General features: G+C 30.3%; 1 protein-coding gene across 1 annotated transcript; it reads right to left on the bottom strand.

Moving 5' to 3' along the window:
• Positions 1–325: 325 nt before the first annotated feature.
• Positions 326–1,064, bottom strand: LOC18039756 (basic leucine zipper 43). Its single transcript, XM_006430827.2, has one exon. It carries the CDS (start codon positions 1,006–1,008, stop codon positions 439–441), a length of 570 nt encoding a protein of 189 aa, XP_006430890.2. The 5' UTR covers positions 1,009–1,064; the 3' UTR covers positions 326–438.
• Positions 1,065–12,453: the final 11,389 nt, after the last annotated feature.

The following is a 12,453-nucleotide window of genomic DNA, read 5'->3' as shown; positions in this document are numbered from 1 at the left end:
AAACCGATCAAATACATTTATCCAAATAATTAAAATCAAATTTCAATTTTTGCAATGTCTTTAGTTCATAATTAATTGCTCGTATAAAAATCCAGAGCCGGTCAGTGCCCAAACTCTAAACCCCACTTAGATTGATTTGTGATTGTATTTGTAGATGATATTACTTCATATATATCCACCAGAAACGAGGATATTGAACATTCAAGGACCATTTTGCAAACTTTGTCGAATAAACAACTAAAATAACAATATACGAGACTTACACAATATATCCCAGACCTTACATAAGAGAATAAAATAATACTCAAAACATGTTATTGCCATAATTAATTACTGGTTAATTAACTTTCACACCAAAGAGAAGAAGTAGAAGAAGGACCAAAAGTGGACCAAAGTGACCAAAAAAATCCAAAACATGGCCACTCCCTCCAGCTAGCTTTAGCCAAGCAAATCTGCCGCGTTACAGCAGGGCACATCATCGAGATCTTTTAAAGAAGAGTAATGACTATTAAGTTGCAAATCAGTGAGCATTTGACGAAGCTCGGTGGCTTCAACTTTGAGCTGAGCGTTCTCTTGCATGACCTTGTCATGGCACCCGGACACATGATTCAGCTTGTCAACAAGCTGATGATTCTCGTTCCTGAGCCACACAACCTGTGACCACAGCTCATCAAGGTGCTTCTGCTTCCGCATACGCGATCTCCGAGCAGATTCCCGGTTTGATATCATCCTCCTCTGCTTCCTTTCGTTGATGATCATGCTCTGTTGTTGTTGCTCTTCGGCTTCGTCGGAAGTCGAGTTGTTGCTGCTGAAAGATGAGGTCTGAGAATTTATGATTTCTGGGACTTGAGGAGGGATTTGGTGAAAGTTTAGTATTGGGTTCAAGAATCTGTCGAATTGGCATGTGGATGTGTTGTGGTCGCTGCTGCTTATGTAATGAGATGAATACTGGGAGAGGCTTGGGGCAAGAAGATAATGGAGACCTGAAACTTCGCTGAAGGGCTGCATGGTTTTGAATTTAATTATCAAAGAAAATTTAATTGCAAGATGACTTGATTGTAATGGAGTTAGAATGGAGGAGAGTGGAAGTTGAAGAGAAGCAAAGCTATTGTTATATAGCGAGGAAAAAGATTGTAGAGACTTGATCAGATGGCCCACTGTTAGGGCCACAGTGGGAAAGCTTCTGCTTATATCTAGGCTAGCTCATTAGAATCCTTGCAGATTAATTTTGTAATGTGTAATGGGTTTTGTAACGTCGTATTCATATATACTCATATGCAAATATACATAAATGCTTGATGGTATGCCAGCGTGTTATAAGTGCATCTAGAAAATGTTTCCCTAGGAAAACACTTTTTGGTAGTATACCAAGAACTATCAAAAACAACTCCAAATGCATCCTTAGCCATATTAGGGATATTAATTACATGTAAATGAATGCATGTGATGATACATGTATGTATGATACATACATATATATAAAGTATATATGTGCTATGGATAATCATTTTTGAGATGAAAGTATGCTTACATCAGAGAGAAAAGGAGTCGGAATTGTGGGGAGAATAATTATTTTAATGGAGAAACCGTTTTGGCTAAAGAAGTAAGGACACTCGCATAGAACTAATAGAAATGGAGTTTCAAGAAGTCAATCACTTGAGTGGATCAGGATCATGAGTATGATTATTGCTTTAATGTTTAATTAGAGCCAAGCCTTTTATGTTCATTACATGGATTGCTCATTTTCTGACGTAAAGCAATGAAAAGGAGTTAGGGAAAGGGATTCAGATTATTTTAGGAGCTAATGACTCAGCAACCACTTGGTGATCAATTTGAGACCCTTCACAAACTAATTATATTTTAGGTCATAGTTGTTAACCTCTATTACTAATCCTGGGCATTTTAGCTAAATAATGATATTGAAAAATGGACAAATATGTATTTCGTTCGTAGAGTCATAAGGAACCTTAACTTTTCGACAAATTTATACTTCATTTTAACTTGCTCTTCATGACAATGTTAGATCACATATCAATAAATGACAGGTTAGATTTTTGATCACTTGCTGAGATTCAAACTATTAATCCCAACTATATAAGTGTAGTATTACTCCAATGAATAATGTTATAAAAAAATTAATAATCATGTATGTCATTCTTAAGAACATATTGGGCCTTACTTACAAATTTATACTTTTTTCTTATGTATCAAGCCGGCCAAAATATTCCTATTAATCTCTTATCACATTTTCTTTTGGTTATTATATATGAACTCCATTCCTATATAACTAAAAAATTTCAGTCAATTCTTACTCTATTTAAAATCACTTACAATTTCCATAGCATTTGGTTCTAAAAACCAATCAATAACCATGAACGAAGAGAAAATTAAAACTAAATCAGCTGTAGTTAAGGACAGTCATCTTACAAAAACGTAGAATGACCGAAAGTCAGCTGTTTGGCCAAACTTGAAGCAAAAAATCTTAATCTTGATTTATTAGTTTATTAATTAATCAATGTAAAGGCAGTGTAATCTTTTAGCTTTCTTTTGTTTAGTTGGAGAATTAGATATGAGAACACTAACTAAAGAGAAAAGCTTGCCACATTTTTAATGGTGATCAATTCTTGTGGTTAAGATGTTCTATGTGTATTTTATAAGAACACAGCTGGTTTCTTGTTGCCTCTTTTCTTTTCTTTATGATTAAGACTTGTTTATTAGTAAGACAAATATGTTTATCTCAGCATGAAGATTTTAGTTGGAGTTGATAGCTTTAAGAGGTAAGAAAAAGTTTAAAAATTCCTAGAAGATCTATTGAAATTTATTAGTTTCTTTGGCTTCCCACCAAGTGAAAGAATCCTGATCTAGAACCTAGCTAGAATTGCTAATAAAGAGATTTTACAAATAAATTAATATCTAGAGGGATAAGCTTGCAATACAATGGTAAAGAACAACTTGTTAATATTTATAATCAGGTTGAATTTTGGTTTCACTTGATGTCAACTTGTTTTCATCAAATTGATTAATAGCTGGTCTTATGTTGATCATCCCACTTTCTTTGAGCATATCAAATTTACCCTATTCACATTTTTAAGCCTGAAGTTAGTGTTGTGGGTCAAATTTTGCAGCTACGAAAATTAGAACCAGAAAATCAGAAAACATTTATTGGTTTTGGCTCTTTTTTTTTTTCCCCCCCCTATTAAACTCAACACTTGGTGGCAAATTAAAGTGGGATGATGGAGAGAAATGGATCTTCTTTGAATTCTTAACTTCCCATTAAATTAAAGGCTTTCTGTTGCATACAAAACCAAAAATTATGTGGAGACAAATGTATTTCTCGCTTGTCATTTCAGGTAATTGGGGCTATGAAATTTAGTTAGTGGAATACTGAATGGTCAAAAATATAATTAGACAAACGTAGACGCCTCTTCTTTTCTTGTCTAGTGAGTGTTTTTTTTTCCTCGTTGCATCTGTATATGCTTTTTTACTAAGCAAAGTTCGACTTTTATTATCGTACTTGTAGGGTACATTTGCACAGCATTTTCTTAGAATTCCTTCACTTGAAACATTTTGTCATGGAAGTCACTTATCAACATGAATTTCAATTTTCCATCAGCTGCTCATTTGGAGGAAAATAAATAAATAAATAAAATCACCACCTCTACAATGTATGCTTAATTCCTAAATTTCCCAAGGAAAAGAAAAGGTTAGAATTTATCGATTAAAGGTATTACATATAAATATTTTTGATTAATTATTTCAATCATTTTGGCATCCAGCAAATCCCTTCCCAGATCCATGTGAAATTGTGAATAGGGCTTGGTATATACACTAGTACCTCACCAGTTCCTTCATTTTACTGATTAATTTGCGTCCAAAACTTTGAGTTTTCTTTTTTCTCCTACAAATTTAGGTACAAATAAAAATAGATGTTTTCTTTATGGATTCTATTTATTCTTCTTCCCTTCCTCATGCGTGTGAGTGTATATATACATACATACATACATACATATATATATATAATTAGCGTTTAAACTAACAAAGACAAAAAAAAAAATTGAAATTTAAAATTATCCCACTCAAAACAATGGAGACAAATAGACAATGATTAAACTCAACTTCCCCAGGGCTCACAATCTTATCTACCTTCACAAAATCATTCTTCACATCCAATTACCATTTTCATAATCCCATAATACCCTCAAATTCGTTCTCAAAATCACAAAAGTCCAAAGGGTACTTTAATAAAAACCATCTGTCCAATAATAAAACATTCCCCTAGAATATCGGTTTTGGTCTTGCACGGAAGGGTACTTGATTTAACTCCTTTTCAACATTTTTTTGCTAAAGTCGTTGTCATAATAAAAGAAAGAGAAAATATCTACCGTCCACCCGTTTTTTACATCTTTTTTAAAAATACACAATTCCTTCATTTTTTAGCTGAAATTCACCTAAAGTTACATTTTGTTTCACTTTTTCACTTCCGTTTGGAATCCGTTAAGAAAACTAACGGAAACTTAAAAAAATGACCATTTTACCCCCAAAACGAAAATTAATGAGAGGATAAAAGAAATTGTAATTTTTAATTTTTAATCTAATTATTTTTAAGGTGAAATTGTAATTTTTAATTTTTAATCTAATCATAAAAGAAATTAAAATTTAATTTAATTATTTTTGGTAATTTTTAAGGTGAAATTGTAATTTTTGTTTTACCCCTAAAACGAAAATTAATGAGAGGATAAAAGAAATTGTAATTTTTAATTTTTAATCTAATTATTTTTAAGGTGAAATTGTAATTTTTAATTTTTAATCTAATCATAAAAGAAATTAAAATTTAATCTAATTATTTTTGGTAATTTTTAAGGTGAAATTGTAATTTTCGTTTTGGGGGTAAAATGGTCATTTTTTTAAGTTTCCGTTAGTTTTCTTAACGGATTCCAAACGGAAGTGAAAAAGTGAAACAAAATGTAACTTTAGGTGGATTCCAGCCAAAAAATAAAAGAATTGTGTATTTTTGAAAAATGTGTAAAAAACGGGTGGACGGTGGATATTTTCCCTAAAAGAAAAAAAGAAGAAGACAATATTAATAAATTAATAATAATTTTTCACAAGAAAATAAATACTATAGCTTGGCGCATGATCATAAATACAGTTCGTGGGGTACCCTACGAGCAAGGCTCGCGTGGGTTGCCTAATGCACCACTCTTTACTCCCATTGGTTTGCTTGTCAACTCATGCAAATAAAAGGTCCCTTAATTTTTCCCTCTCTACGGTTTCATTTTCATTTCTTTCCGGATGGTGGTATTTTTTTTTTGGGAACGACCTTTTTTTTTTCCAAAATAATTCTCAAGGGGACCTTGAGAATTTGGGGTAATGTCACTTGTATCAAATTGTGCACTCCACTCAAGCAGCCTAAGACAAATTTTGTTTAATGCGCATGGTGATGTAATTAATTGCAATATGAAGGCATAGAGAATTCATGCAACTAGCCCAAATGAAGAGATAATGTGGACCCAAAGTGTTTAGATGTATGTGTATGTATGTATGCGTCCATTGTATGTATAAAAAAAAAATTACCAGTTAAATCCGTAATAGATTTTAATATTTTATTATTAATGAATGTTGTTAAAAATGTATTATATTTAAGTTAATGCTTTGATGCAAGGGATATAATGAAATGTTAAATTTATAGAAACCTGAATGGTTAAAAAGATTTTATAAGAGATTAAAGTATCGCTCTCCTTTATAAGTATTTAAATCTAAAAAAAAAAAAATTCCCAAATACTTTCAAACATTATTTTAAAATTGCAAGCAAACATAGGCTAAACTCATAGAATTCTCGTGTGACTAATCTATGCAATCACCATAATAACAATATATTTCTAAGGTCTTTTTTTTTTTTTTTAATTTCCTTCTTACTCAAAGTAATTAGAAATGCAAATTCTATTAGATGAAGACATATTGTGGATGGTGATGCAATTGCAATATGAAGGCATGGAGAATTCATGCAACTAGTGCAAATGAAGACATATTGTTGTGGATCCGAAGTGTTTAGATGTATGAGTACGTTTATTATTATTATTATTATTATTTTTTGTCATTGAATTATAATCTAGAGATATTATGATATCTATCCTTTGCTTGATTTGTGTAATTTGTATTGATCTTAACTAGATTATAAGTAGAGAATGACACATTTTCATCCAGTGTATAAAAAAAATAAAATTACACTTAAATCCATTATAGATTTTTTAATAATTTATTACTAATGTATGTAGTTAAAAAAAATTGTTAATTTATACTTACACCATTAAAAGCATATTGTACATAGATCAATGCTTTAACGCCAGGAATGTAATGCAATATTATAAATTTATAAAGATCCGAGTGGTAAATTTTTTTTATAAAAGATTGAAGTAGCGCTCTCCTTTCTAATTAAGTATATAAATCTCAATTTTTTTCCCAAATACTTTATAAATATTATTTTAAACTTGCAAGCAAACGTGGGCTAAACTTGTAGAATTTTAAAAATATATTTCTAAGGGCTAAGTCCCCCCCCCCCCCCCCAAGTCAAAGTAATTGGAAATGAAAATTCTATTAGCTTCATATTAATTCAATCAATATAACTAATAAAGACTGTCCAGCAGGGGGAATTAAAAAACTTGATATTGGTGTGCTATTGAAAATACTTTAACCCCCAATAATGATAATAATAATAATAATAATAAGAAAAGAGGGAAATTGAAAATCTAATTACCAACTAACAAGTTTATAATTTTGTCAATTATTTTTCGAATAAGGTAATGAGATACAGAGAGATTGGTGGATAAACGGATAAGCCCGTGCTCATCATCATCCAACACCATTGCTTGATAATTTCTTAATTTTCAATATGATACAATAAGATTGTCATCTTCCACAAGATCAATTAATTAATGGTGAGTGGTTCAATTCATTATTTAACTAAGAGATTAAATTAATCAATGAAAGTGACAAAAAAAACTGCGCACAGATTCATGTTGCTTACGTACTTGTAGCGAGGTCGTCAATAGATCCACTAACATTGTGGATCATAAAGGTGCTTGGGTTATTTTAAGCAAATAACTGCATTTGATTTCTTTTTTCCTTTTTTGATTTCATTTAGTGGTAGTAAATTGTCGTTTTCGATCCCCCGTTGTTATTTATTGCTTCTGTAATGTGAATCGTTCGATATTATCCAATAAAAACATTGATTTAGATTTTAAAGGGTAAATTCTACCAGCACCCAATAATATCGACAAACACCCACGTGCCCTCAACTTTTTCAGAAGTTCTCAGCGCCCCCACCACACCAAAAAATTTCTGCTGTCAATTGCAATGGTTGACCATAAATCGATCAACAGAAATTAAAAAGGTGAGAAGATAATAAAAAAAAAAAGATTTTTTTGTTGTTGTTATATTTTAAGATTAGGATTGTTAGAATATTGATTTGTAAAAATATTATTCAATTTATTGTATTATAATTTTATTGGAAATGGATTTTGAATTAAAATTTTATTTGATTATTAATTTTAAAACATGTTTACGTATTTTGGGTTATTTTTTGTGGGAAACTAAATGTTAATGACTAAAATATTGAGATAGTCAACCATGGTCAACTGTCGTTTTTAACCATCAATGTTAGCAGAATGGGGACACAGTTAGATCTTCTGAAACGTTGGGACTTGGGATGCGGCATTCATGTAATTTGTTAGTATTATTGGGTGTATCTGAAAATTACCCGATTATAAATTATCGGACATCACCGTATATCATTTATAAAGTTGGGTTAAAATGCAATTCAATCTTAGAATCTTTGCCATTTTAAACATTTAATACTCCAATCATATAATTACACATCAAGATTGAATTTCATCATGAAAATGCCATTTTTATTTTGATTTGTATGCTGCGATATGCACCCTCCTCGGTAAGAATTGTTCTTTCACCTTTTTGCTTTGCTATTAGCAATTTCTTGTCTCTATGTCGTTTTCTTGCATGCCCTATGAAACATTGCTTGTAAATTCTTTTTTTTTTTTTTTTTTTCAGTTGCTCCATCAAGTCACCATGTATGTATTCCTTTTACTCCAATCTTTCTTGACCTTTATTTCTTGTCATTCAACGAATAAAATCATCCTAAATCTTGAAAAATGATGAGAGTATCTTATAGGCAAGTGAGAATGATGTTTATTTTGTTTTCATTAATTTTGAACCCATAAAATGATTAATTTAAGAATATTGGATATAATTAAACTCTAATTAACTATTTCGTAATTTTTGGTCGTTTGTTATTCAATTGTTGGCGACTGTTACTGCCTGTCTAAATTTATACATATGCTGAAGAGCAATTTTCTTTGATTATTATCACCACTTTGTCTTTTATCTTTCTCGTTTCTTTCTAAATTATGTTTATAATTTTGGTTTACAAATTACAAGCATATAAGCATTTCATCATGATTTTATTCTAGCTTCAAATGAATATTGGGAGAAAGTACACATAAGAATTGATAATTACATCTGACAAAGAAAATGGCAAATTAGTACAAATTAAATGGGACTAGCTATGATGAGTCCACAAGCGCCAAGCACGCTTCATGCTTGAATCTCATAACCTGAAATTCCCCAAACTTTTGCAAACATGTGTGCAAGGTCTCAAAAACTTAGCACGCAATCTGTTGTCATTACAACCAATTAACTTTGTGGCCAAAAATTGTGCAAAAATGTTTGGCGCTCAATGGGCTAGCTAGTGACTGATATTCGGCTGATTGTCCTGGAATGGCCAACACGACATCACCAAGACCTAAAAACCGTCCAATTGATTTGGCTATTTGGGCATTTTTTGGCTAAGTGGGTTCCCATAAAAGATCATACATATAATAAAACAAAACCAGGAAGGATGCATAAACGAAACATCACTCACTACCATTTTCAAAATTTTCAAGCTCAGAATGATTGAGGTAATAATAATTCTAGGTCCCCACAAACATTTAAATAGATAAATAAATAAATAAATAAATATCACTAAATTTTCCTTAGAAAAAGATAGAGCTCCGGTACAAATTAATCTTGAGCTTAAGCCGCTTCCAAAGGCCACAATTACTATAAATTCAGGCTTTTATTGCAGAGGGAATAGAATGTCGAATATCGCTTTTGTTTGAGTGGTTAGCTGCTTCTTCTCCATTAGTGAAAGTGACAACAAATTTGTTTCTTTGCAATACATATCTTTTCTTTTGGATTATTTGGGATTTTGCTGCTGATGTAAGTCATGTAAACCCATCTCATATTTTCACGAATGAGGGTAAGTGGGAAGATTAAATTAGATCTGTGGTTTATGCAATATAATTGACTCGTAAGAACCAAAAAAAATAATTCAACTTGAGCTCATATAATGTGTAACAATATTAGTGCATTTCTTAATTAATTAGTGATTTTGTCAGTAATTAACGGTTTAATTTCCAAATAAACCCATAATTTCTTAATTTGCATTGGCGAACGCAAATTGGCAGCAACAAGCTTTAGGTTTCTTATTTAGTTTTTCTCTTGATCATCTTGATATCAGGATTGATGGTTGAAAAATTGAAGCCAATGCAAACTTATGCTATCAGAGCAAAGGTGCAAACATTCTTTGTCAAAAAAACCACAAACAATTGGTTTAAGTTACAACGTGCATTATAATAATTATAGAGTTGTGATATTTGACCTTCTTATTATATCTCATCAGCCTTCATTAATCATTTTTATAATAATATCTTTTATCTTTATATGAAATGACCTAAAAGGGTAAATAACTTTTAAGTGCACCCACATAATAATTTGTATAAACCCTGATTTATTTTAACTTTTTAAATTATTATCTCTTCTCAAATATTATATTATACTTTTGTAATCATTTAAGAAGTTAATTTGTAGTACTCAATAAAGGATGATGAAGAAGTATCACTTTTTTTAAAAAAAAAATGGTTATAGCAACGACAAATAGAACCTTCAAAAAGAAAAAGAGAGATTATAGTGATTTTGTGATTTTTTTTTTAAATAGATTTTATAAATTTTAGATAGTGGGTGTTTGGAAAAAAAGATAAAAATTATAATAAGGGAAAATTCAAAATTAGATGGGATATTTTGAGAGATAAAAATTAATTTAAAATTTTTAATCAGATTAACCAAAAAGTGAGGGCTGGTGACATATAACAAGAACATCAAATATCACCACTTTTAATTATGCCGAAGGATTGTTTGTTGGACCATAAAAGACAAATGGGGCCTAATTCAAAAATCAAGCCCGTGGGCCATAATTAAATGGTTTTTGCTCGGAGGCCTAATCTGGGCCTAAAAATATTGGGTTTATTCTACTAAAATCTTATTTAAACTCATAAAAGGTCACATCAAGCTTTCAAAGTAATTCTAATATTTGCTTGAGTACAAAAAACAAGCTCAAAATTTAATATCATCATGAAATTGCTGTCTAAAGACCCAAAATTATATGTTATAGCCTTTGTTTCTAGGTCTAAATTGGAACCTTAAAAAAATTACAATTTTTTCACCAAAATTCTATTTAGACTATTAAAAGACCTTTCAAAGAGTTTCATATCAATTCAACAAAAAATTTCCTATTTTTTAGAAATTTTTTTGAAAATATGTAAAAATTATTTCAAACCTCCAAATTGACTCTTATTTTTACATGTGTAAAAAACTAGCTAGCTTGAATTGAACACCATCATGAAATACCATTTAATGGCCCAAAATCATATGCTATAGCCTTTGATTTTATGTTAAAATTAGGCCTGGGGAAAAATTGGGGGTTTTTCTACCAAAATTATATTTGGGTCACAAAAAGACCTCCCAAAGATATTCATATCAATCCGATAAGAACTACTAATTTTTTGGTTTTTTTTTATTATTATTTTTGAAAATTCATAAAAATCATTTTGGGGCCTCCAAATCGACTTCTGTTTCTTCCTGTGATTTAGTTTCACCAATATCTAAGTATGTGTAAAAAATTGGCTCAAAATTCAACATTATCGCAAGATTCCCTCTAAAATGTCTAAAACCGTGTGTTGTAGCATTTGGCTCTGGGTGCAAATCAGGCCTGGGAAAAAGTTAGGTTTTTTTCCTTTTTTTTTTTTTTACCAAATCTTAGTTTTGTTAAAAAAAAAAAGTCTTCCAAAGAGTTTCACATCAATTAAAAAACATTCCCAATTTTTCAAGATTTTTTATTTTGCTAAAAAAAATTTTCAAAATTGTAAAAATTATTTCAGACCTCCAAATCGACTTGCAATTTTTCCTACAATATAATTTCATCAATACTTGCGTGCATACAAAATACAACTTGAAATTGAACATCATCACAAAATCGCCCTCTAAAGACTTAAACTCGTATGGTTTAGCCTCAATTATGGGCCTAAACTATGCTTGGAAAAAAAATAATTAGATTTTTTTATGCAAAAACCCTATTTAGGCTATAAAAATTTTTTTCCAAAGAATTTTATATCAATCTAATAGGTTCTTTTAATTTTTTAGGATTTTTTAACTTTTCAAATAAATTTAAAAAATTTGTAAAAGTTACTTTAGGCCTCAAATCGATTCCTATTTTTTCATGTGGCCTAATTTCAAAAATGTCTATATGCATGCAAAAAACTAGCTCAAAATTCTAAAGGCCAAAAACTGTATGCTATATGAAATCCCCTCTAAAGGCACAAAACTGTATAGCATTTAATTCTTGGCTTAAACTGGGTTCGAAAAAATAAATTTGGATATTTTACACTAGAATCCAATTTGGGTTATAAAAACACCTCCTAAAGAGATTTACATCAATTCAACAAATTCTCTTGATTTTTGAGGATTGTTCTTCCATTTGTTAGAAAATTTTATGAAAATTCATAAAAATCATTTTGGGCCTCAATCGACTTTCTTTTTTCCCCCCTCTATGTAGGTATGGATGACAATTTTTCCTGTTGGGAAGAGATCTTATAGGATTCCATTCCGTTTGGGATGAGATTGTAACATATTTTTGTTAAAAAAAAAAACAAACAAACAAAGGGATGAGAATGAGACTTTTTTTTTTATCTCATTTGTATATATAGGATAAGATTGGGATTGGTAAATCTCGTCTCGTCTCATCCCATCCCATTGCTGACCCTAGTTGTTGGTTTAATTTATTATTATATTATTAAATTATTAGATATTTTAAATGACAGAAGTTGGTTATTGTCCAAATCTATAGTTTCTTAAGTATAGGTCTTAATATTAATGTGCAATGGAAGCAAACAGACAAATAAAAAATGTTACCATAAAATTATATTCGAATATGCTTGTAGTTAAAACAAAACTATTATTTAATTATTCTACTTTGTATTTATTTAATATTTTTGCTATATTGAATTATGATATCCTTAAAAAAATGCCAAAATTTATTTATTTATATTTGAGACTATTTAGGAT

Source organism: Citrus clementina, unplaced genomic scaffold (genome assembly GCF_000493195.1).
Source record: "Citrus clementina cultivar Clemenules unplaced genomic scaffold, Citrus_clementina_v1.0 scaffold_6, whole genome shotgun sequence".
Classification (NCBI taxonomy): domain Eukaryota; kingdom Viridiplantae; phylum Streptophyta; class Magnoliopsida; order Sapindales; family Rutaceae; genus Citrus; species Citrus x clementina.
Note: the sequence above shows the minus strand (reverse complement) of the source record. Positions and strands in the feature narration are given on the sequence as shown.

What these genes read in the sequence shown, in the direction of transcription:
- LOC18039756 (XM_006430827.2), bottom strand. Translation starts at nt 1,008, where the DNA reads ATGCAGCCCTTCAGCGAAGTTTCAGGTCTCCATTATCTTCTTGCCCCA.